Source organism: Brassica rapa, chromosome A06 (genome assembly GCF_000309985.2).
Source record: "Brassica rapa cultivar Chiifu-401-42 chromosome A06, CAAS_Brap_v3.01, whole genome shotgun sequence".
Classification (NCBI taxonomy): Eukaryota; Viridiplantae; Streptophyta; class Magnoliopsida; order Brassicales; family Brassicaceae; genus Brassica; species Brassica rapa.
In genome coordinates, this window is record NC_024800.2 from 20,012,360 (window position 1) to 20,036,540 (window position 24,181).

General features: G+C 34.9%; 4 protein-coding genes and 1 non-coding gene across 7 annotated transcripts; 2 read left to right on the forward strand and 3 right to left on the reverse strand.

Moving 5' to 3' along the window:
- The first annotated feature begins 3,553 nt into the window (after window positions 1–3,553).
- Window positions 3,554–6,015, forward strand: LOC103873973 (zinc-finger homeodomain protein 1). Its single transcript, XM_009152381.3, has one exon. The coding sequence runs from the start codon at window positions 4,973–4,975 to the stop codon at window positions 5,852–5,854; it is 882 nt and encodes a 293-aa protein (XP_009150629.1). The 5' UTR covers window positions 3,554–4,972; the 3' UTR covers window positions 5,855–6,015.
- A 325-nt stretch (window positions 6,016–6,340) lies between these two features.
- Window positions 6,341–15,079, reverse strand: LOC103873975 (cyclin-D4-1). 2 transcript variants are annotated; one of them, XM_033272312.1, is made up of 6 exons: window positions 12,908–15,079; window positions 12,594–12,680; window positions 12,419–12,517; window positions 12,130–12,334; window positions 11,771–12,014; window positions 6,341–11,291 (listed from the first exon to the last, which is right to left on the reverse strand). In XM_033272312.1, the coding sequence occupies exons 1-5, from the start codon at window positions 13,178–13,180 to the stop codon at window positions 11,782–11,784; spliced, it is 897 nt and encodes a 298-aa protein (XP_033128203.1). In that variant the 5' UTR covers window positions 13,181–15,079; the 3' UTR covers window positions 6,341–11,291; window positions 11,771–11,781. The 2 variants fall into 2 exon arrangements, with proteins under 2 accessions (XP_033128203.1, XP_009150630.1); XM_009152382.3 differs by having other exon boundaries at window positions 6,390–11,291; window positions 11,887–12,014.
- Window positions 15,080–15,313: 234 nt separating this feature from the next.
- LOC103873976 (14-3-3-like protein GF14 kappa) lies at window positions 15,314–17,199 on the reverse strand. 2 transcript variants are annotated; one of them, XM_009152384.3, is made up of 4 exons: window positions 16,629–17,199; window positions 16,328–16,450; window positions 15,706–15,822; window positions 15,314–15,563 (listed from the first exon to the last, which is right to left on the reverse strand). In XM_009152384.3, exons 1-4 carry the CDS (start codon window positions 17,112–17,114, stop codon window positions 15,549–15,551), a joined length of 741 nt encoding a protein of 246 aa, XP_009150632.1. In that variant the 5' UTR covers window positions 17,115–17,199; the 3' UTR covers window positions 15,314–15,548. The 2 variants fall into 2 exon arrangements, with proteins under 2 accessions (XP_009150632.1, XP_009150631.1); XM_009152383.3 differs by having other exon boundaries at window positions 15,340–15,569; window positions 16,629–17,198.
- A 227-nt stretch (window positions 17,200–17,426) lies between these two features.
- On the forward strand, window positions 17,427–23,986 carry LOC103873977. The gene is made up of 20 exons (XM_009152385.3): window positions 17,427–18,739; window positions 19,003–19,055; window positions 19,134–19,436; window positions 19,512–19,657; window positions 19,734–19,990; window positions 20,074–20,379; window positions 20,468–20,555; window positions 20,633–20,738; window positions 20,837–21,108; window positions 21,194–21,314; window positions 21,402–21,626; window positions 21,701–21,894; window positions 21,986–22,153; window positions 22,252–22,357; window positions 22,442–22,576; window positions 22,718–22,870; window positions 22,946–23,146; window positions 23,228–23,422; window positions 23,502–23,573; window positions 23,657–23,986. The coding sequence occupies exons 2-20, from the start codon at window positions 19,020–19,022 to the stop codon at window positions 23,807–23,809; spliced, it is 3,237 nt and encodes a 1,078-aa protein (XP_009150633.2). The 5' UTR covers window positions 17,427–18,739; window positions 19,003–19,019; the 3' UTR covers window positions 23,810–23,986.
- Window positions 23,987–24,079: 93 nt separating this feature from the next.
- Window positions 24,080–24,161, reverse strand: TRNAS-GCU. Its single transcript has one exon. It is a non-coding gene; the product is annotated as a tRNA-Ser (tRNA).
- Between the last annotated feature and the right edge of the window lie 20 nt (window positions 24,162–24,181).

Consider the following 24,181-nt stretch of genomic DNA (forward strand, 5'->3'; position numbering starts at 1 on the left):
CCTTCAACCGAGTTTCCATACAACATAGCTTATGAGCTTATATATGCCTTTTGCAGACACACAAGTTTTATTAAACATGAGGGATGCTACTTTATATACTTCCTACTTTTTTATTTGAAGAAAAAAGATAGGTGAAAAAAGAATGGTGATGCACTAAAGAAGAGGAGTTAAATTATTGTCCTTTTGATGTAAGTATTAATGGTCAAATGTATTCTCATCATAATCTATAAGTTCTTCCACTTCTAACCAAAGTCTTACTTCTTTTTCAATCTACCCTCAAGCCCTATTAACTTAGCCTTGTCGGTTGCTTTTTAGTCTCTATATTCTTTAAAAGGGTCAAAATTCATATTTTATACTTTATTATGATATATATAATTGATTTAACCTATCGAATTACACATCCTATGATTACGCATAGGCAAGATATAAATAGATTTCAAAACATGGGTCGTGACAATTCAGCATTATAAACCAACATAAAGTTGGATTCTCACGCTTGCAAAGCTTTACTTTAACTGTTTCCCTTTTTTTGTAAAGTTAACTACTAGACATTATTACTCGTTACTCGTCTTAAGCTCACTACTTAATTCGTACCCGCAGAGGATAAATATGACTAGGATCAAAAATTAATATAAGTGTCACTGATGGGTATGGAACTTTGGTTTTGGGAGGTCATACACAATATTTTACCAACTAATCTACCGATATATTTACAGTTTTCTATACAAAACCTAATATTTTATCTAGTTTTCGTGGTGTCAAATGACTCCACACCCTATAGTGTGGGTCTGTCCCTGCGTACCCGCTTTGAAAATTCAAGTGTTTGGTGTTGTCAAGGCAAGCACAAAATTGACAATTTATATTGCATGCAAAACCAAGTCAAATATCAAATATCATTATTATTTTTAGTACTTGATTCGTTACTTGTCTGTTTTTTGTCTCATTACTTGCTATTTGTTAAATAATCTATTAAATACTTGTTCATATTTGTCTTTTCTTTTACTTGTATTTAGAATGGACACAAATACTCACTAGTTTTCTTATACTTGTTACTCGGGCTAGGCAAAAAAACATGAATCCAAAAAACCAAACCGAACCCGATCCAAAAAAGTAATACAAAATCCAAACCAAAATTAATTAAATATCCGAACGGGTTCAAAATTTTGGTATCTAGAGAACCGAAACCGAACCCGACCTGAACCGAAATAGATTTATATACCTAAATATATTACTTATTTTTAGATTCAATGTATATTAAAAGCATCAAAAATATATAAGATACTTTTAAATTGTCCAAACTACTTAAAAATATATACAAATAATCAAAAGCAAATGTCTAAAATAACTAAAATATACTCAAAACACCAAAAATACTTGAAATATTTATTGATTTTCTATCTGAATATATATTAAAACCAAACCAATTTATATGTTAATTTTATGTCATTTGACATATGCTATTCCCATTTATTTGTAATATATTATTTTGTTTATAGATTTTGACAAATTTTAAGCATATAATAAATTTAAAATTTAAAAAATAATTTAAATGGGTTATCCGAACCCGTAAAGATCCAAACCCGAACTGAAATTGAGAAATACCCGAATGGGGCTGAAATCTTTGAACCCGAAAACTCGAAATATGAATATACCCAAACCGAACCGAATGGATATCCGAACGCCCACGCCTACTTGTTACTTGTTTCATATCCGTCTTGATTTTTAAATATTCGTCGTCATCTAGTCAAGTATCAAATAGTAACAAATATTAAAAATCAGCTATACTGCTTGTTATCACATGTTATTTACTTAGAGAAGACATTTTAGTCATCGTGGAAATTACACAATGCTTATATATATTTATCAAAATATTCATATGTTTTTTTTGTCTTCTTTAAAATATGAACAAATATTTTGTTTAAAGTAATTCACATGTTAACTTTGGTACAATAAACAAAACAAACTTTCATGTCTATTTCTTATAGAGTATTATTTAGTAAGTAGTTCTTAAATACTCAGAAAAACTCGTAAATAGTTTACAAGTATTCGTAAATAGTTCATAAGTACTCGTAAATATCAAGTAATAAAACAGGACAAGTAACTTGCAAGTAATTCATTTTTGATCAAATACTCGAAATATCAAATACTCGTTTTTAATAAATCAAGTTCAAGTCAAAAAATTTACTACTCGTGCAAAACAGGTTAACTAGAAAGTACACGCAAAATAGCGAATACTCACTTTGTGCCGAGCCTTAAAGGTAACAACTCAACATAATAATACATTTTATCTTCAATCAGTTGTTTCGTTTAGTAATGTTTTCTTTTGTTTTCCATATATTCTCAACACAAAAAAAAACATTTGAAACAAAGTACAATTATTTTTCACCATGAACACTTTTCCATGATTTATATGATATTAGTTGTGATGACCATGTACCATCATATAGAAATCCAATAACTAAAATATGAAATGTAAAAATAACTTAGGTTATGAATAATAATGAATGTGAGACCAATTCTCTGTGTGTCTCCACGTAGGAAAGCGGTTTCCCGGCAGCTGACAAGTGCACGTCATCTCAAACGTCTTTCAGTATCCATTTGCTCATGTCTGATATCCTCCTTAGAGTCCGTTTTTAATTTATATTTTGTGTGAGTTAACATAAAAAATTTACTTTACTTTTACCTTTCATTTCATGTCAATGAGTTGTTTTATTCACTCTTAATCTTTACTTTCCGTAATCTGAGGCCCTACAAAACATTCGCATTTATTATATAATGCGACACAACTGTTGTCTAAATCTTACAAACACTGTTATTCTGATAGGAACAGTTATCTACTCCATCTATTTCATAAGAGTTGATGTTTTGGAAGATGTTTATTGTTTCAAAATAGATGAAGTTTTGGTATATTTATATTATTTTTTTAACTTTATTGAAAACTGTGTAACCAATTAGATTTTGCAGTCATTTTTTTAATTGGTTGAATGATTTTTAAATTATATTTGTAAAGTTACTTTTTTAGAAAAAATAAATTTTTTAATCTTTGTGCAATGAGTCAAAACATCATGTCTTGTAAAACAGAGAGAGTATATTATTTCTCAAATGTTTAATTTGCACCCCAACACATTTGTTTTCTGGTTTTCAGTTTTCTAACATCTTATTTTTTGCAAGATCATGTTGTTTCTTCAATGAATTGGATCTAATATTTGAATATTAATTACTGCTAATTTTGCTCTCATTCTCGCGTTCTTATATTCTTGCAATATGGTGTTGTCTATTATGTATTTGTAGATACACGAATGCCACACTATACTCCCTTTGAAGAAAATAAAACCAAAAATGCCAATGTTTGGAGTAAAAGGACTTTACTAAATCACATCCACCATATTTTCATGGTTATTACAAATACATTATGTAATATATTCATCGTGCAATTTCGTGTTGACGAGACAAATGACCCTCAGCCTGAATTTATGAAGACACTATCATTAAAATAATTTGAAAGTGCCTTAGTACTTGGTTAAACTGTTTGATATAAAAATTACTCCCTCCGTTTTTTTAATATAAGCCGTTTTAGAGAAATTTTTACATTCCAAATTATATGACATTTTTGGTTTTCTATGTAAAATTTATTAACAGTTAATGTTATATGATCAATTGTAATATACATTCTATTTTATTATTGGTTGATTTGTGGTTAGGTAAATAATTAATGATGTTTTTGTTTAAAAAATGTTAAAAATTACTGATTTTTTTAATTTGTGTATACAGTTCTAAAACGACTTATATTATTAAACGGAGGGAATATAAATTTTAAAACGAAAATCTGGTGCCGTAAATTTAACTTCAGCACGTGTTAATTTATCAGATGGCTATATGCTGGGAAGTGATCACCTCATACGTTTTCTTTTAACTTTCGCAAATTATCTTTACACGTACTTAATGGCAGTTATTTGATGACCCAATAATAAACAAAAAAATATTTTATTTATAATGAACTATTCAGTAAATAATTCTGAAAGGTTGTCAACAAAAATTCAGACCTTGAAATTATTAAGGGCATTACTGATTTTGATGTGATTAGACTGCCCATCACTTTATCGCAGAAATATTAATGCATATTATATACTATTGGCATATGGACAAAAAAACAATTATCGCGTGTGTTTATATTTTATCCCCTTTTTTAGTTTCCCAAAAAGTTATCTCTAATACTATCCCTTCGCTTTATTTTTAAAAATCAAACGCTAAACTATTTGTATTTTGTGTCGTCAGTTTCCTATAAAGAAAAAAGAAATTGTAAAACATAAGAAGTTAAAAACAGCTAAGACCATACATGTAAATCAGAAAACACAAATCATAAGCCAGTAAATTCATATTTTCCAATTTTGTTTCTTCAATCAAAATCTCACAAAATTATAATTGTTAACTTTAACCTATCTATATATATACAAATCTTAGTATTGATTAAGTTCGTATGTGTCATTTTATTTTAAAAAATGAAACATCTAAATGCAAACTAAAATCAAAATTTGTGTTTCTTAGAGTGGTCCGACCAAATTAATTGAGATAAAAGTAATAAAATAGTGATAAGTACATTGGTTCTACACTTCTACTGCTTGGTTGACAAAAAAACAGGGTAATTTGTTTCTCAACTATATTAAAATTTTAAATTAAAATTAGAAATTAAAAAAAAAATTGTAAAGATAAAAGAGAGCGTTACAAAGTGTGGTTGAGGTCAGATTTATAAGATTCCGATTTCCAATAACGAAGAATGTAAAATAGCAAAAAAATATATATAAAAAAAAGAGAGTTTAGAAAACACTTTCTCAAATCTCAATTCCAAAGAGATGAGATAAAAGAGAGAAGAGATAAAACCTTTGATGTCCACACTCTCTTTTATTTCTTCTCCTTCTTGAAACTTCCTCTATCTCTCTCAACATAAAAAACGACGTAGTTTTCTCTTGCTTCAATGGACTTTGAAGACAACAACAACAACAACAACGAAGAAGAAGATGAAATGAATCTTCACGAGGAAGAAGAAGAAGAAGACGACGCCGTTTACGACTCTCCTCCTCTTCCTCCACCGTCTCGCGTCCTCAAAACATCCACTGAAAGTCCTGACACGGCCGGAACAACCTCAACAGGCGGTGGAGGGTTCATGGTGGTACACGGTGGTTCCTCCGGTGGAGGAGGAGGAAGCAGGTTTAGGTTCCGCGAGTGTCTCAAGAACCAAGCGGTGAACATAGGAGGACACGCGGTGGATGGCTGTGGTGAGTTTATGCCAGCTGGCATCGAAGGCACCATCGACGCCCTAAAATGCGCCGCGTGTGGCTGTCACCGTAACTTCCACCGCAAGGAATTACCTTACTTCCACCACCACGCGCCACCGCATCAGCCTCCACCTCCTCCTCCTCCGCCGGGATTCTACCGTCTTCCGGCTCCGGTGAGTTATCGACCACCGCCGTCACAAGCTCCTCCTCTTCAGCTAGCTCTTCCTCCTCCACCGCAAAGAGAGAGATCAGAAGATCGCATGGAGACTTCTTCTGCGGAGGCAGGAGGAGGAAGTGGGATTAGGAAGAGGTTTAGGACTAAGTTCACGCCGGAGCAGAAGGAGAGGATGTTAGCTTTAGCTGAGAGTATTGGCTGGAGAATTCAGAGACAAGATGATGAAGTGATCCAGAGATTTTGTCAAGAGACTGGTGTTCCGAGGCAAGTTCTTAAGGTTTGGTTACATAACAACAAACACACTCTTGGTAAGTCGTCGTCTCCACCACTTCACCAGCATCAGAATCCAACTCTTCCTCATCCTCCACAGCCTTCTTCGTTTCACCATGAACAAGACCAACCATGAATCTTGATTTCTTGATCACTGTTAGGGTTTTTAATTTAGCTAATCAATCGCTTGAGGAATTTTAAGAGGGTTTTTATTGTTTAATTTATGTACCCATTTTCGTTTTTCTTGGTGATGATGTTCTTGATGACGCTCTTTCTGTTTAATTACGTTTCTCATTATCAACTTCTAAAGTCTCTAAGGAAATTCATGAGCTGTCTAGCTATAATTACTGACTAGTGCGGATTTTAGTAATTAACATAACATGTGTCAGTGTTTTAGTTCTATCGTGTCTTTCTCTATGAGTATTACATGATTAATGTATGCATTATATACATAATATGTATTTGTTAGCATATGATTAATGGTTTTGTGTGTTTTTCCTTAGCATTATTGGGACATTGTTCCTAATTGTTTCTTAAGTCATTGGTGTTTGAGTGGGAGTGTTATTATTTGTGCTAGACCATTACTTGAACATACACATTTTAAAATTTTGATTAAGTGATGATGTTGTTTCTTAAGTTCTTGGTGTTTAAGAACTAAGATATTTTGTTGATTATTTTTTTTTTTGCACACACACCTTATAATATTTTTTTATTATTATAAGTATGTGTTTGTATACGTACTTCTCATTTAATTGTCAAATGAGTGTAGGACTCGAATGTGGATCGGTCGGAATTTCCTTGGGATGGAGATTTCTACCTAAAATATTGTGTAATGGCTTAGATATAGCGTGGATTCCATATTCACCAATCAGTGTATATATATTTAGATGTTAAGACATTTATTTGTTCCCCCTTGGAAATGAAAAAGGTCAAGTTACATCTGCTAGCTGCTGCAACTGTATTCTGATTCCTGGGAATTAATTAAACTCTTTCACTTGAATAAAAATAATAATAATAAAAAAAACAAAGAAGAAATAATCAAAACATGTCGATGCATCCAAAGCTTCATCGTCCTCTTTATGTCTTTCTAATTGTTTACATTATATGCATGTATACCTGTGTATATATATAGCAATGTTCTTTGGAAAACTGGGGAAGGAGACATGTGGGCTCTTTGGAAGCATGAAGGAGAAGAGATAAAAACATATGGGCACACATACATGTAACATACTAATTATGTTATTCTTCCAAATCCCTAGTTAGACTTTTACTTGTAGTCATGCATTTTTGTTTATTTTTCTTAATTAAGACATTAGTTCATTCGCTTAATTCACTTTATTTTATTTTTTTTATGCATTCGATCTTCTATCCTATTAATTAGTTAATTTATGTTTACATTCAATTTAATCGAGCAATACACTTTTTTTTTATTAGTATCCTCTCTTCAACTAATCGTTTAGTTAGTAATAACGGTAAATTGCAAAAATTTGTAGTAAACTTAGAAGTGATTAAGCCTAGTAATTTTATTCAAATCCTGATGATACCAACAAACAAAGAAAATTTGAATTCAAATGAATAGAAACCTAGGGTTTTGGTGATGACGCAATGAAATATGGGGAGGGAAAGAGGGAACCAAAATGAATGGAAAAGGAAAGAAGAGGGAGATAAGATTCGAGTCCCCATCTCACGGCCACTTCCATATTTAGCCTTTCATGTCTCAACCTCTACATCTCTCTAGAGAAAGAGAGAGACAAATCTACACACAAATGAAGAGACTTGAGAGAGATGCTTTTGCTTGATAAGGCAATCTCTACGCCTTCTCATGTCCAAACTAAGGCTGCACACTCCAAAGTGTGAAGATGACTTTGTGGTCCTCTCTCTCTCTCTCTCTTTTATTTTCTGTTGGGTCCAAAGTTTTATTTTCGCAAATTTCAAACGCGTGTAGCTCAATTAGCTAGTGTACTTGATCGAGTTTGATCAGTACATGTTTGGGCATAACGAGCTATTAACGTTTGTTAAATAAACACGCGATATTAGTTAGCTTTGACTACTTGAGAAACCTAACTAAATGTGTTTCTCCGTTTTTTGTCCTTTTCTATTGTTTATATTGGGTGACATGAGAACTGCCTAATTAATATGGAATCTGAATAGAATCATTTGTTTTAATTTAGATATTGCTAAAACTTCTTAGTTTGCTCTAACCTTTTCCATTGCTTCACAAAGCAGTTTAATGATGGAGACCATATAGGCATATAACACATTTACGATTACAAATTTTATTGAGAGGTGAAAAATGTTTACTCGGCTACTGCAGTAATGAGAAATGTTTGTGCCATACGTTGGAGTCTGGATATGTAATAAATGTTCATAGAAACTAGTGAACCGCAGATATTTTTTGTTTGTGTGCAAAATTTTGGGCTTTTCTTGTGAGCTAAGTTGAATTATTGATGTAAGATGTTTTGATCAGATAAATAAGTATATGTTTTTAAACATAATTTTTTTTCTTTTACTGTGGTCCTCCTTCATGGAATCTTTCAGTCAATACGCAGAAACCCGGACAACGACCCATCAAGGTGTGTGGATGTGTTGTGTATACATGCGTGTTATATCATCATCACCATAATCAACATCATCATTCTCACAGTGTTTTTACTGTGGAATAGTTACTGTCGTTATGCTTCATTTAGGGAATCTAATGTGACCCACAAGCAGGGTTTTATTACCAGCCTTTCAAGCTAAGTTTCAAAACAAGTAATACTATTATAATAAAAAGGGAAGGAAAAAAAAAACTCGATTTGATTGCGTAAAATAAAAAATATAGGACTAGCTAGGGTTAGGGTTTTTTTCCTTTAAATTATATGATATTCCCATACTCTTAGCTTCAAATACTTTGCCCTAATTTGGGAAACTGATGATGATGATCATCATGATGATGATTCACGTGCAATAGGTCAGATCTAAGAAATATCAGTGATATTCTTACAATATTGTTAATTAGAGTCACTTAATTAATTAATTCAAATGATTGTACGATTTATGTAATTACTGAAAGACAAACTTTGTTTTTCAATATACAAAAGAAAAGTATTTTCTCTTTAGTTATGCGTAAAAGAAAAAAGCAAAGGTTGAAAAAAGTTTAGAAACTAACTTTTAGCAACTTTTTTTGCAGGAAAAATAATAAAATAAAATATTTTGTTTTGGACAGTTGAATGACTATGACGACTCATTATGACGACGCCCAATGAAAGAAATATAAAAGTTTGTTTGTTTTGTATTGTTTTGTTGTCTCCACTTAGTCCACTGTCCAAATAGTTCTTCATTTCAAATTTTGCGTGTATGTATATTATATACTGTGCGACCACTACGAAATCTGAATGCGTATAGTTACGTACAACGTACATATACGTTCATGATATTGTAAGTGGTTAAGTACAATTAGTAGTCACAAGAGGGGTTTAATAAAAATAATCCTATACACCATAAGATAGCTGTTATGAATATGATAACTAATATTTTGGCAATTATAATCACTTTTTTTTATCAACTATAATATTTTGGCAATTATAATATTTTGGCAATTATAATCACTGCTATATTACTAAGTAGGATAGCTGAAAAATTTAAGGTATCCGGATCCGGATTCGTCGGATTTAATATTCAGATCCGGATTTGTGGTTTCTGGATATCCGTCTAGATATCATACTACTCGCTGGTATCCAGATCCGGATTCGTAAAGACAATTAAAAAATATTTTTTTAAAATACTAACTTTTTAAAAATAATATATAAATTAAATATTTATACAAAATTTATTTAAATGTATATAATATTAAAATTAAAATATAACATTATAGAACTAATTTTATATATAAATAATAATATATCAAATATAATTATTAATAAAATTAAAATTTTAAAAACTTTTAAATATACGGATCCGGATCCTGATATCCGGACCTAAGAATTAAGATATCCGGATTCGTTTCGACGGATCCGAGATTTTATTATCCGAATCCGGATTCATGTGCTCTAAATATCCTATTTTCAGAGCGGATCTCATATCGAATCCTGATCCCGAATAATAATTTCAGACCTATTACTGAGAGATATAGAACAAATACTTAAAATAGCGAGTTTGTGGGTTTATTATCTTAATCATTTAATTGTAAGTTTTACTATACAAATTAGTATATTAATAAAGTAAATATATCTTAATTCACAATAATTTTTTTTATATTTACAAATTTAATATCTCTATATATATTTTTTACAAAAATCTTTCTTATGTGTATCATCATGATTACGCTCTTAAATATCTAATAGTTATATTTTCATACTCGATGGAAAATAAAACCTAGTGTCAGAAGTTAAACTTTAAAGAAAAAAAGTTGGACCAATTGTTTTATGAAGAATAAAGCGTTAACGCTTCTGTGGTGAAAATATTCGACAAACTAAACTAATACATAAAGGAGGAAAAATCTTCGTATTTTTATCTACACACTATTTTAAGTTGCTCAAAAGAAAAAATTTGCCTCACAAGGTCCGGCTTGGCTCCAATCCTTTCTCATACTTGAAGGTCAAAGTCAATAAGTTGAAGGCTTTGGTTATTACCGCGGGTGTGAAGCAGCTGAACTCTATAGTTCCGTTATTATTTTTTCCCTACTTTTCTCTTTCCGATGCCTATTGGCATCCTTTATTTTGCCTCTTTTCTGCTTTGGTGCTGTTTTTTTTTCTGGTCTCCGTCTATGGAACCAAAACACAAGATGTTATGTTTGATTTCAGTGTTAAAAAAAAATAATTGATGATCGTTAAAAATCGCTGCTGAGATGCCAAACGACATTGGTAGGCCCGAATTATTTAATTTTAATGAACATTTGATTGGCCCGTTACACATAGTTGCTGAACCTAGAGGTTTAGTGGACCTGACTCCAATCATTTTGTAATTTTTATTTGATTTTTCGAAAAGTATTTCTTTTAGTTCTTTCTTTTTCGACTTATTTCTTTTAGTTTGTAAATATTTTGGACTTTTGTTGACCAAGTTAGAAAGCACAAAAGATATCATTTTCAATTAGTGGGCCCAATTCTCAGCCCATTAGTGCCTTGCGCGCCTTATTTACTTAGGCTACACCGTTTGAAAGCGTCTTACAACTGAAAGTCAACCTATCAACGCAACCGATACGGTTTTTTTCCCGCTACATTTATTTGGCGGGAACAAAAAAAAACATTCTCTGTTATTTTCTCTTCCTGTTTCCTACCAAAAAAAGTATTCATATCATTATCATCCTTTTTCATTTTTGGTATGTAGGGGATATATTAAAATATTGAAATTAAAATGTTTTTTCTTTTATTTTATAAATTTGATATGATTATTTTCTTTTCTCAACCTCTCCTCAGACATAATAATAATGATAATTTATTTTAAGAAAAAGACAGGGAGATTTAGGAAAGATGTGTATGGGGAGAAGAGGAATCATGAGTCTTAGAGCTGAAACAACAAGCTGATACTTCTAGAACCCCATTGGGTGTTTGCGACTCACAACGCTCTATCATTTCCCCAATCTTCTTCACTCTCTCCTGCAAACAGAGTTTAAGCAATAAAAGAACCAACAAAGTTTAAAAGCTTGACATTTTGTTTTATCTCTTTGAACAGAAAAAAACACAAACATAAAGATCTCTTCAGCTTTATTTGGGGTATATAAAAAGAAGATCTAAATGCCAACCAGTTTGATTTTTAGATAGCAAGATCAAATCAGAATCAACCATACCACAACATGTTTTGTGGGGACAATATTTGGTAAAAGATGTGACTAGAGTGTGCAGTGAGTGTATGTGTGAGAGAGACAAAGAGTCACAAGGCACACAGCTATAGAATGATATACTTTAAAGTGGTCTTTGGTCTATACGCTCCACTAGTTCTGGAAGTCAAAGGATTCAGACCCATAAACCAGTTTCTCTTTGCTCTTTTTTTTTGAACTTATACTTTTTTATAAAATATCATTACACATGTGTATGCAATGCATCAGTTAGTGCACACACACATATAAATGTGTCACCTTTAATGATTTCAATCTTCTCCACAACTGGCATTTCCTTGAAACTGAACACCCAATTGCTGCTTTATATATTGATATTTAGATTTATGAGATTTTTGGTGGAGTTTTTTTTTTACCTTTTGAAGTAGTGAGAAAAGAGGAGAGAAGGAAGAGTTGTCAAAGTGTACTGTGTACAGTTCTCCAGAAACAGAAAGTGCAACTGCAGCAGCAACTTCAGAAGGTCTAAACTCCAAAAAGTCAATACCTGCTCACTCACACAACCACACCATTATTAGTCCAAAACATTCACCCAAAATCATTAAAAAAAAAACCAAAAGCACAAAAACAAAATAAAACAAAAAGGAGACAACTTTTTTCACCTTTGGTTTTGCTGGCTATCACTTGTAATGATCTGGATATCAATGTGCTGGATGGTTCTTGATCACATTGACTCATCTTCCTCAAGAAATATCTTATGTATGAGCAGGGAGTAATCGCTCTCAACCTCCATTCCAATCTGTTCAACACCAAAAGCTCCATTCTTTGGACTGATTTAGCCTCAAACACAAACTGAGGATGTCCAGCCTGCTCCCAAAATGTGACCAAAACCGCAATTGATTAGCGTATTGAAAAAAAGAACATCTCCACAATTTGAGAGATTAATAGTACCTGAAGATCTATTAGCATTGGGACTTCAGTTTCTTCAATTTTGGCTGCCAAGGATAAACAAGCCACAGCCAACAACTGCACTGCCCAAGTGTTGCCACTCTACAAAATTGGGACTTTTAGACGATAAAGAGCTAACACATTCACAATCTTTTTAGATGGATCAGTGGGAACTTACAGGGAAATCATGAACCGATAAGAACCGATCCAAGTAGTTCATAGATAAGCAAATACACATTGGTCCAAACTGGTGTTCCTCACAAGCCTGTGGTAATAAAAACAAGAGATACATCAAAAGGTGAGCTTTGAGAGATCTAAAACTCCAAGATTTAAGTAAATCTATTTTGATCTAATATACACAACAACACACTCTTTATGTCTCAGATCATACATCAAAGAGAATGTGATTTTCAGAATTCAAACTCATATGGATGATATTAAAGCTGATCAATTTAATCAAAAAAAGGGAAGAGATATAATAAAAGATCAGACCTTCAAAATCCAATTAAGAGCTTCTCTTCTTCTGACATTCAAATCAAAATCACCACTTCTGAGTCTGCTGATGTAATCATCACTTGGCAAAAGCTGCTTCTCCTTCTCCATCATCTCTCTGATGAACTCATCGCTCTCCGATGGAAAACCCATCTGAGAAATCGAGATTTCAGGGAAAACGATCGGAGCTTTGTCAAGAATTATGACGTTGTCTTCATCACCAACGTTGGTGATCTCTGTACATAAAAGACTCAGTTCTAGATTGTCTGCCATTATAACAGAGTGTTGTTCAAAAAAGTAAAAAAAAAATGTTCTTCTTTCCGATCTAAATTGTTAAGACAAGGATTGTCATCGAAGAGATTGGGTTTTTGATTTTTCCTTATGCCTTCGTGGAAGGGGGTTTTGTTTTTTTGTTTTGTTTTTGGTTGATGGGTAAAAATGTAAAGGGAGGAGCTTTTTATTGAGGAAGTGATGAAGAGGTATTTGGTTTTTTGGGTAAGTAGGTAATGTGGAAGAAGAAGATGAAAGAGTAGAAATTTGAAAACAGAAAAGAAAAAGAAAATGAATTGACTATCATGGTAACAAATGTTTCCTCATTGATAAATTTATGGGAATGTGTTTAAAATTTGTTGTAATAAATAGACTCAGTTGGTTTGGTTTTATTGGTTGTATTTTTGTTTTTGGACGATGAATCTAGTTTTTCGTGACCAAAAAAAAGGATGATGAATCTAGTGAATATTGGGCTGAGTTGTTTTTTATATTTCTGTGTATAATTTTTTTTTTATAGGCGATAAAATGTTTTTAGCATATTTTTGTAATTACATAGATGCTAAAATAACTGATGTTGAAAATTATGATCACATTAGTATACAACTGTATTCCATGATTTTATTCTTCATTTTAGTTGCAATAAATATAGTCTGGCTAATAGTTTAAAACAATATGAAATCCATTTCAATTCTTTTATAAAAAAATAAAATGTGTCTTCTTATCTTATGAATTTTAGTATTATAGGATCAATATGGTATTTTCAATGCACAATATTTATAAGATTACAAGATTAATTTTTATATTGTGATATTGTTCTTTTTTGGTAAAAACATTCGTCGAACAATGAGATCTTCTAAATTCAATCAAATCTAATAAAGTATTTAAATTTTAAATTATAAATTTATCAATAATTATGCTTGAAACATTTGCTCTTATTGATCTTTGACTACTGTTTTGACTAGTCTCACTTTCTGTTTTAATAGTACCAATTACTACATCACTGCATATGCATTTTTGATGGATTTGATGATAGTGTCAATTACTACATCAGTGCATATACATTTTAATGGAATTAGTAGACATGTATAAGAACAATTTTATATACTAACTTGGAATGACCTTTGTTTTTACACAATATGGTCTTTCTTTAGTATGGTTTTATTTTACCCAAAGATGCTGTCTTCTGTTTTACCCAACACATAAGATTAACTATAGGGTCTTTGTTTTATATATCATATAATTACTTGTCCCCAAGTGGTGGTCAAAATTTCGGACCCAGACCTAGGGCCTCTATATGGCTTCCGGAGATCCTACATTAGTATTTCAAAAGAATAAAAATAAATTAATTATCGTTTTACCAAGTGTTTCTTTCTTTTGATGGTAGTAGTAACAACGTGAACTGGAATCACGTGCGAGCTAAACAAGCGTTTGTGTTTTTTACAATCTTTATCTTTTCTGAAAAGATTGGTAAGAAGAAACAAAGGTTTAAGTAAAGAAGTAGTTTTTTGAATTAGAGCAAAAAGACTCGCCCTTTATGATTTTCTTCTTCTTCTCATGCATGCAAATGCCAGACAAAAGTGGTCCATGTACACCTTTGATGTTTAGCTTATCTTTGTGTGTTCTGTGAGAATCGAATTTTTGGATCCTGACTCTGTATAACTTTCTTTATGGTGAATATATATTTTTATGTTTAAGCACGCCTATGGTCAGGTTGACTCAACTTTACCCTAATCACATGGCATGATGGCCCCAATCCGAGATTTAAAACGGCTTTATCCTAATAGTAAATTTTAACGTAAAAGGTTGGAGTCGGAGAAGAACTCATACACTCTAGCTAAGAAGGAAGAAGCTTTGACGTGCAACAAAGAAACCAAACCGGAGCTAACCGGGAATCATCGACTAAAACCAAACCAAAATCTGTTTGTAGGATTGAGCAAGATGATTTTGATTGATTTTAATTGTATAAAACCAATAAATCAATGAATAGAAAACCAAACTGTAAACACTCCCAAGTGAAATCCTGTTTTTACCAAGTCCTACATGGCTACATGCAGCGTTTCAACACAGCATAGAGAGCCATAAAAGAGGGGAGAATTTCAGTCCAAGGCTCTCAGCTAAGATTTGGGACACTGAATAGGTTGCAGTAATATAAACTTTTAATAGAAAAAGGAAAAGATGATGATAAATTAAAAAAGAAAAACAGAGTTGGAACAGAGAAGCAGATAACACCAAAGCTGTGCACATAACCGTCATAAACAGACCATTTTTTCGACAAGTTTTACAGCAAAGGGGGTTCTTGAGTTTGAACTAGATTTTCGGTCATGGTTGCGGGGAAATTACATAACCGTCTGTTCTTCCACAAACAAGATCTTCAGGCCTCATCCATCTGCTCCTGAATAAAGCAATCAATCATTGAGTTTTGATGTCATAATCCAAATAGTGTTACAAAGTTATAAGAGTATCTATGATCACAACACTTAAAAACGTATGCAGATGAGGTGATTGAATATGAGAGAGAGAGAGCAAACCTGCATGTCGGAGGTCCAGAGGGTTAGGTTGTCCCTTAGCAACTGCATGATGAGAGTACTGTCCTTGTACGACTCCTCTCCCAACGTGTCCAGCTCAGCAATGGCTTCCTCGAAAGCCTGCAGGTAAAACAGAAATTAAAAATGCAATGATCAGATACCTCGCAAGTCATACTAACTCTTGTATATGTGATGCAATTGTTCCAGATTCAATATGCACCACTAACCTCTTGCACTACCTAATCCCACCCTAAGTCTGTCATTCTAATAGATTCTACTGACAAAAGGAATAATTAGGTTAACGTGAGTCGCAGGTCAAAAAAGTAATAAAGAAGATGACTTTTAAAAATCTCTGGTATGAAAAGAAGTGGGTCCGTTCAGAAAGAAGAAAGAGGCTACTTTTCATTGAACAACTTCTCTACTTGTAGTAATTTTTCAAAAATTCATTAACATCAATCCAACACAATGAATGAGAAAGATTGGGACACAAGTAGTCCACTAAGTCACTCAAAACATCATCAAAGCAAAAAAAAAACAACGAATAATGTTAGTCTCAGAACAGATAAGCTTCGAATTCTTCTAGTTGAAACAAACATGCAGGTCTAGAGAAGGAAGAAAGAGGTACCTGTTTGGCCATGCTACAAGCTTTCTCAGAAGAGTTGAGAATCTCGTAGTAAAACACCGAGAAATTGAGAGCCAGACCCAGCCTGATCGGATGCGTAGGCGCTAGATCAGCAACCGCAACGTCCTTCCAAGACACAACATTCATATGATCAGTTCGTTTCCATTAAAAAAAATAACAAAAATCAACAAACAATTAAAAAAAAAAACCATGAAATAGAGAAGCAAAAGTTGACTAGTTTAAAAAAGCTCAAATTGAAACCAATTAAGGAACTAATCACATAGTCTAAGCTAATAGCCCATACCTGAGCAGCCTTGTAGGCGATCATGGTATCTTCGGCAGCAGTCTTCCTCTCATCTCCAGATTTGAACTCGGCCATGTAGCGATGGTAATCCCCCTTCATCTTCAGGTAAAACACCTTCGACTCGCTAGCCGTAGCCGAAGGGATCAGATGCGTATCGAGCAGCTTGAGGATCCCCGAGCAGATCGTCGAGAGCTCCCCCTCCACCTTGGATCTGTAATCCTTCACGAGCGACACGTGCTCCTCGTTCTTCCTGCTCTCTTCCTTCTGCTCGATCGATGACACGATCCTCCACGCCGCTCTGAGAGATCCGATCACGTTCTTGTACGCCACCGAGAGGAGGTTCCTCTCCTCCACCGTCAGCTCCCCCGCCGGCGTGGCGGAGCTTACCAGGCTCTCCATGAACTGGACCATCTCCTCGTATCGCTCCGCTTGCTCGGCCAGCTTCGCCATGTACACGTATTGGTCTCTGCTCAACGTCGCCGCCATTAGAGAGATCCCGATTTTCTTCTCCTTTTTCTTTTTCTCTTTTTTTTTTTTGGAGTTTGAAAATCAAAAGAAATTTCTGGAAGAAAATAAGAAAATAAGGAGAAGAAATAAAGGCTCAACGCCGAGTCATCATGAGCTGTAAAGGGAGTTCTCTCCACTCGCGCGTGAATGAAACTCTCGAGTGAAACGACGACGTTGGTTGAATAAACTTTAAGAGCGTGAGATCACGTGGATTATGTGAGGCGTATGGGAAGATGGCTTAGCTTCCAGCCCAGTTGACACTGTTTAAAGTCAAAGTTAGAATATGGGCTTTTTGAGTAAATGGGTTTCCTGAAGCCCATTAAGCTATAACTTGCTGGCTAAGCATATGCGTTTTCGGCGTGACCTGGACACAACTAACGCGGTCGGAGAAAAAGACATATGAAGACAAGAACAAGTTGTCTAAACTCTTCTTTCGCATGATATAATATATGATACTACTATTCTTTTTGCTTAACGAATACTATTATTCGTTCTTAGATTAAAAAAATGTGTAGGCAGTAAAAAAAAACATCAGATTAAAATGCGAACTGTGTATTAAGTGCTAATAAATGAAATTAATTAGTTTACATTTTCCAATATAATAAACATTAAGCACCGGATCAAATTCGTTGTATGAGGAATTGATGAAATTGATGCATAGTCAAAATGGGATAATTGAGAGATCCCGCAAGACACCGGTTTGGCAGGAAAAAAAGAAGAAGTTGGTCGATAAAATGCGACCACATCATTAGAACGAAATCTAAAGAAATTGATTACTCATCCTTTTAATAATAGCAAGTTGTATAGAAAATTGTTTAAATAATAAAAGCTGGGAACACCTATTGATACGTAATAATTTAGATATTAAAAACTGCTAATGCTAAATACTCGTAAAATGTTGAAAAATAAGAAAGACTCGTAAACTGCAAATAATACTAAAGTTTAAAAGGGGGAGTTGAAAATAAGTAATTTAGCAAAAAAGAAAAAAAAAAAGAGAGTTGAAAATAAGTAGATTAGTAACAGGTAATACTTGACAAAAAAAAAAAAGTAACAGGTAATACGATTCACAAAAAAAAAAAAAAAAAAGTAACAGGTAATACAGGCCTGGACAGAGGCGAGCGTAACGTTGCCGTTATATGAGAAAAAAGGGCGTGTCTCCACATGCCACGTGGGGTTGACGCATTCGTCATAAAGTCTCTCCATCACCGTTAATTAACGTCTCCATCCAACGCCGCTCTCATCAAATCCTTTTCACCGTAATAATGCATGTGTATATTTTATTTTCCTTGATGGCGCAAGTTTTACTAAAACACAACACAACACAACACACTGATAAAAAAAATAAAATAAAAAAGAAGGAATATACGAACCTCTCTGATCTTCCCTTTTCTTCTCCTTCTAATCCATCGTTTTCGTCTTTCTCCATCTATAGTCTCAGTGAATTCGACGCCGACTCAATGACTGTCACTGCCCGATATTTTCCTTCAGTTTGAATACTTTTAACTTTTTTTCAATTTACTGGGGAGTATTGGTTTCACACTTGCTGCTCTCTCTCTCTCACTGTGAAAATCTCCAGAGATTCTTCTTCGGATTAGTGGTAACTGGTAAGCTAAATGCATTGGGCTGATTTCGTGTTAGATGAGTAGATCGATTCGCGAGTTTCCGTTCACGATTTCGCCTCTCTTTCATGTGAATTTCGTGCAGCAGAGATTACAAAAAGTGGTTCTCATCTTTCTTTCTTTATCTACATTGCCTTTGCTCGTTTCACTTGAATTTTGCTTTTATATCCTTCGATTCGTTTCAGTTGCTGCTATGTGCTTAGGAATGTGAATCCGAATTTGATCGTTTTAATCTCTGTGGAATCTAGGTCAAAGATAAGGAGCAATGTTCAGGGAAGCAGGCTTAAGAAGCTTAGGAGAGGTATGCTTCTCTCTCCAATCTCTAGTGCTTGTTTATTTATTTACTCTTATTTTTTTGTTCGTTTGAACATGTTAACAGGATCATGTTGGTTCACGGTGGACGATTGGTAACCGTAAATTGGATGCTAAGTCTGTTTCCAACGGTGTGAAAGCTTCTCATGGTTTTGGACTCAGGACTGCTCCTCCCGTTCCTTCGGCCACTAAACCTGCTGCTGCTGCTGCGAGAGGTAATCATAAAAACGGTGGCTCGAGTTCAGACATGGACATTGCTTCTGATTCAGATGAAGAGACCTTCGAGAGACACCACTCGCCTCAAGATTATAAAACTCATGCTCGCTTCCCTCACGTGGCGGCAGCTCATAATGGTGGACTTGGGCGTAATGTACATTCCTTTTACCCCTTTTGAAGCCTTTTTAAACAGGAGGGAGGTTTCCTGAGTTTATTATAATGTTTACAGGAAGCTGAGAGGAACAATAATATGTCTTCGCATAACGAATGTGAAACAAGGAGAAATGTTGAGGCTGGAACTACGGGAAGGACTCAGAACGGGACCATCACTTCAACGACTTCATTGCTTCCTCGTTTCCCAACCTTCCACGCAAGGTTGACTAACTTGACTTGCATAGCTCTCTTATAATTTGTTTCTCAATAATTAATTTCTCCTCTGTTTTGAATGCAGTGAGCAAGGTCCGTGGTCTGCGATGATTGCATATGAAGCATGTATGCGGCTATGTCTTCACTCACAGTCAGTGGATAGAGTCAACGAGGCTTCTTACTTCCTGAACAACGAATGCAAGACAATGCGAAAGGCATTTAGTTTGGAGAAATTCTTCCTTCAATCTGAAGAAGAGTTACTTGGAAAGGGACCTTGCGAGTTGGTTACCGAGCCATCTGCTCCAAAAAATAAGAAAACTATTGGAAAAATTAGAGTCCAAGGTATATACTCTCCTCACATTGCATTTGACCTTTTGTATCATCTGCAGCGTTTGTGCTTATATCACAGTATTGATTTTGTACAGTTCGTAAAATTAAAATGGGATTAGATCCACCGCCTGGCTGTAACATTGCATCACTGACGGTCCCCAAGGAAAAGCTCGTAGTTGTCCGTCGCAATATCGCGGAGCTGAATTTGACTTTATCTTCTGGATGGAAAGCAGCGAAGAAAGTCCATGTCACTCCTCGTGTTCCTCTTAATGGTTCCTTTTCACGTCAAAGTCTGGCTTACGTGCAAGCAGCTGCCCGCTACCTTAAACAGGTCTCAAAAGCTGTTAAAAACGAAGTGGTTGCATCTCACACTGGATCACAAACTTATGAAACAGTACAAGGTATTTATTTGCATTGTGTTTTGGACATTACTCACTGTCTTATGTTGGATCATTGGGATCTGATTTTTTCTTTTTTTTTTGTTTCCAGAAACATATTCATGTTCATTGAGGTTGAAGAGCTCCGCTGAAGAGGATCAAATTAAGACGCAGCCTGGATCCAGCGAGGCGTTTATTTTGTACGTGCCCTTGTTTGTTTTCGTGATCATTAAAGACCTTCCTCATAGGTGGATCTTAATATACATTTCTCTTGTAGCTTGCCAGACAGTCTTGGAGATGATTTGATTAGTGAAGTTCGAGATTCGAAGGGGCAACTTCTTGGTCGTGTTGTAGTTCAGCTAGCAGCTATTGTTGATGATCCGGTAAGATTCTCTCTCTCTATCTTTCTCAGCTTTATGTTTTTAGAGTCTATTAGATAATGAAGCTGAGGATCTTAAGTTTTTTTTTTTGGCTGAACCAGAATGAAAAGGTGCGATGGTGGCCAATATATCACGAACCAGAGCATGAACATATTGGGAGAATACAACTTCATTTAAGTTATTCAAGCAGTCTAGATGAGAAAACCAAGTGTGGATTGGTGGCAGAAACGTCAGCTTATGATATTATCCTAGAGGTGGCTATGAAAGCAGAACAATTTCAGCGAAGAAATTTAGTGTTCAAGGGCCCATGGCTCTGGATGATAACTCGATTCGCATCATATTATGGGATTTCAGATGCGTACGCAAGATTAAGGTAAGAATCGAATGACAAATAATGGTTTTTGAGTTGTCTTAAAATTATCTTTGCAGCAATTAAGCAGTCTTGTGAAAATTTGCAGATATCTTTCTTATGTCATGGATGTTGCTTCGCCTACCAAGGACTGTCTTGATCTGATATATGATTTTCTACTCCCTATAATAATGAAAAGCAACCACAAGTCTGTGTTGAGTCATCAAGAGGTGGGTTATCTTGGATCTTCTAGTTGCTTATCTTTTTTTTTTTTTCAAGTAGCTTGCTTACTTCAACCTTTGGTGCCTTGTTGACAGAACCGATTACTGGGGGAAATTGACGAACAAATTCAGCAGATCCTTGCTTCAGCATTTGAGAATTATAAATCACTTGACGAGCTGTCTTTCTCCGGGATGAAAGATGTATTTGAGTCTGCTACGGGGACTCCAGCACCGGCAATAGAATCATCTGTCAAGCTTTATGCTCTTCTCAACGATGTATTAACACCTGAGGCACAGCTGAAACTTTGCAGATACTTTCAGGTATCAATCAAACTTTTTATCCGTTTATTAACTTATTTTCTCATTCGTATGTTGATATATTGAAAACCATTCAGGCTGCTTCAAAGAAGAGGTCAATAAGACATTTATTGGAAACAAACGATTTACTTAACAACCGTAGTGAAGGTGCTGCACCAGTTGATCCGATGGCACTTACAGCTTCTTATCAAAAGATGAAGTCTCTAATATTGAGCTTTAAGAACGAAATATCCACTGACATTGCTATCCATAACTGCAATGTGCTCCCAAGGTTTGTTTTCAGACTTTCCAAGTCAAAAATGTGCAACATATATGTTAACTTAGATATACATTTATGATTCTTTCTGTCAACTCTCAAGCAGCTATATAGACCTTCCAAATCTTTCCGCGTCAATATATAGTGTGGATCTTTGCAATAGGCTCCGGGAGTTTCTTCTCGTATGTCCTCCTCCTGGACCATCACCTCCTGTTGTTGACCTTGTTATCACAACTGCTGACTTTCAGAGAGATATTACTAGCTGGAACATAAAGTAAATTCACTACTATCTACTACAATTCTATCTTATATCTCCTTTTCACACTTTCATGTTACCGATAGGCACTTACATATTCTGTTGCCATGTTGCAGTCCTATTAAAGGTGGTGTGAACGCCAAAGAGCTATTTTATTCGTATATCACAAACTGGATTGAAGAGAAAAGACGCGTTCTATACGAACTCTGCAAGCTAGAGACGGTACTAATTAATTGTCTACTGCAGAACGTGCTAAGGCCCTTATTCTAACGCAATTTGAATTACATTCTTCTTCTTTTTTCCCAGGTAAAACCATGTGGTGAGATCTCGGGATTGACTTCTCCTTTTGTGGATGAGATGTATCAGAGACTCAATGGGACACTTGACGAATATGATATTATCATTAGGCGTTGGCCAGAATATGCAATATCCTTGGAGAAAGTAAATGAAACAACAAAAACTTCATCTTCATTCTTTAGACTTCAGTAACAATGGCCTCACATCGCATGAATCAGTATAAGCTTTTGAGATTTATTATCTTCTCCTTCTTCTAATGTGTTGCTGTTGCTCCTTACAATAAAGGTTGTAGCAGATGCAGAGAAGGCAATAGTGGAAGGGATGGAGAAACAGTTTGCTGAGATTATATCTCCGTTGAAGGAAAGTAAGATCTTTGGGCTGAAAATCGTCAAGAAGTTCACTAAAGGCGCACCTAACCCTTACGCTGTGCCAAAAGAGGTATGTGACTCATTGTTTATTATCTTGGATGTGTAAGAGTAGAAGACAATAACACAATCTTTGGTGAAATTTCAGCTTGGAGTTCTTTTGAACTCGATGAAAAGAGTGCTTGACATTTTACGGCCGAGTATAGAGAACCGGTTTAAATCTTGGAACTCATACATCCCCGACGGAGAAAACAGAATCTTGGGAGAGCGGTTGAGTGAAGTTACAGTGTTGTTAAGAGCCAAGTTCAGAAGTTATATGCAGGCACTCGTGGAGAAACTCGCTGAGAATGTATGTTGTTCTCTAAAACTTGATTTTGTTCTCGCCACCTTTTGTTGAAAACCTTGTTGATGTTTTAATTTGTGTTAACAGACGAGAATACAAAATCACATGAAGCTAAAGAGCATCATCCACGACTTAAGGGAAACCACAGCAGAACCAGATGTTAGAAACCGAATGACGGCATTGAAAGATGTTCTAGACAAAACCATCGATCATCTACACAGTGTTTGTTTGCCGGATGTGTTTGTATCGGTCTGCAGAGGAATCTGGGACCGGTTGGGACAGGTTCGAGACATCATTAAATCAGACTACGTTAGCAGCATTTTCTTCATCATTTAACTTAACGGGTCTCTTTCTCTTTCAGGATGTGCTTCGTCTTTTGGAAGATAGGAAAGATAACGTGACTTGGCACAAAGGCCCGAGAATCGCAGTTTCTGTAAGTTTTGGTTTAAACTCTCGTAAACAAAATGTTCCTTTTGTTTGTCTCTCTTGTCTTATCTTATGCTCCGATGAGTTCAGGTTTTGGATGAAATCTTTGCGACACAAATGCAAAGCCTGTTAGGGAACGCTATCAAGCCTGAGCACTTGGAGCCGCCGAGATCAATGATGGAGCTCAGGTCTATGCTATGTAAAGATTCTAAAGACTACAGAGAAGGAGGCTACAGCTACTAGTGATGTGAACCGGTGAAGAATCTGGTTCTGATGGTTTTTGTTTCACCGCAAAGTCTTGTCTATGGTTCATTAGTATGTTGAGATTTTGAACAAAAACATTGAACCAAAGCAAATGTAGTTAACAAAAAAAAAATAGCGGTTGCAATTACAGTAGTAGAAACGAGCAAAGTTTAATCAGAGCTGAGACGAGTAGAAAGTGTTTGGTAGTGCAGTCACGCATGTTGTTGACTTGTTGTCAACTACGGTCAAAGTCAATTATTAAAAAATAGACGTCGCCTGAGAGATTCGAACTCTCGCGGGGAAACCCCATGTACTTAGCAGGCACACGCCTTAACCACTCGGCCAAAGCGACTCGTTGTTTATCTCATTGTT

Excerpts from the sequence above, each read along its gene's own strand:
- LOC103873973 (XM_009152381.3), top strand. The coding sequence starts at position 4,973 with ATGGACTTTGAAGACAACAACAACAACAACAACGAAGAAGAAGATGAA.
- LOC103873975 (XM_009152382.3), bottom strand. The coding sequence starts at position 13,180 with ATGGCAGACAATCTAGAACTGAGTCTTTTATGTACAGAGATCACCAAC. Across the intron at positions 12,335-12,418 it reads CAATGCTAATAGATCTTCAG|GCTGGACATCCTCAGTTTGT; the intron begins GTACTATTAATC and ends TTTTGGGAGCAG. Across the intron at positions 11,292-11,886 it reads TTTTCTCACTACTTCAAAAG|GAGAGAGTGAAGAAGATTGG; the intron begins GTAAAAAAAAAA and ends CTCTGTTTGCAG.
- LOC103873977 (XM_009152385.3), top strand. The coding sequence starts at position 19,020 with ATGTTCAGGGAAGCAGGCTTAAGAAGCTTAGGAGAG. Across the intron at positions 22,154-22,251 it reads ATTACTAGCTGGAACATAAA|TCCTATTAAAGGTGGTGTGA; the intron begins GTAAATTCACTA and ends GCCATGTTGCAG. Across the intron at positions 23,147-23,227 it reads TGGAGAAACTCGCTGAGAAT|ACGAGAATACAAAATCACAT; the intron begins GTATGTTGTTCT and ends TTGTGTTAACAG.
- LOC103873976 (XM_009152383.3), bottom strand. The coding sequence starts at position 17,114 with ATGGCGGCGACGTTGAGCAGAGACCAATACGTGTACATGGCGAAGCTG. Across the intron at positions 16,451-16,628 it reads TCGCCTACAAGGCTGCTCAG|GACGTTGCGGTTGCTGATCT; the intron begins GTATGGGCTATT and ends GTGTCTTGGAAG. Across the intron at positions 15,823-16,327 it reads CTTGTAGCATGGCCAAACAG|GCTTTCGAGGAAGCCATTGC; the intron begins GTACCTCTTTCT and ends TTTTACCTGCAG.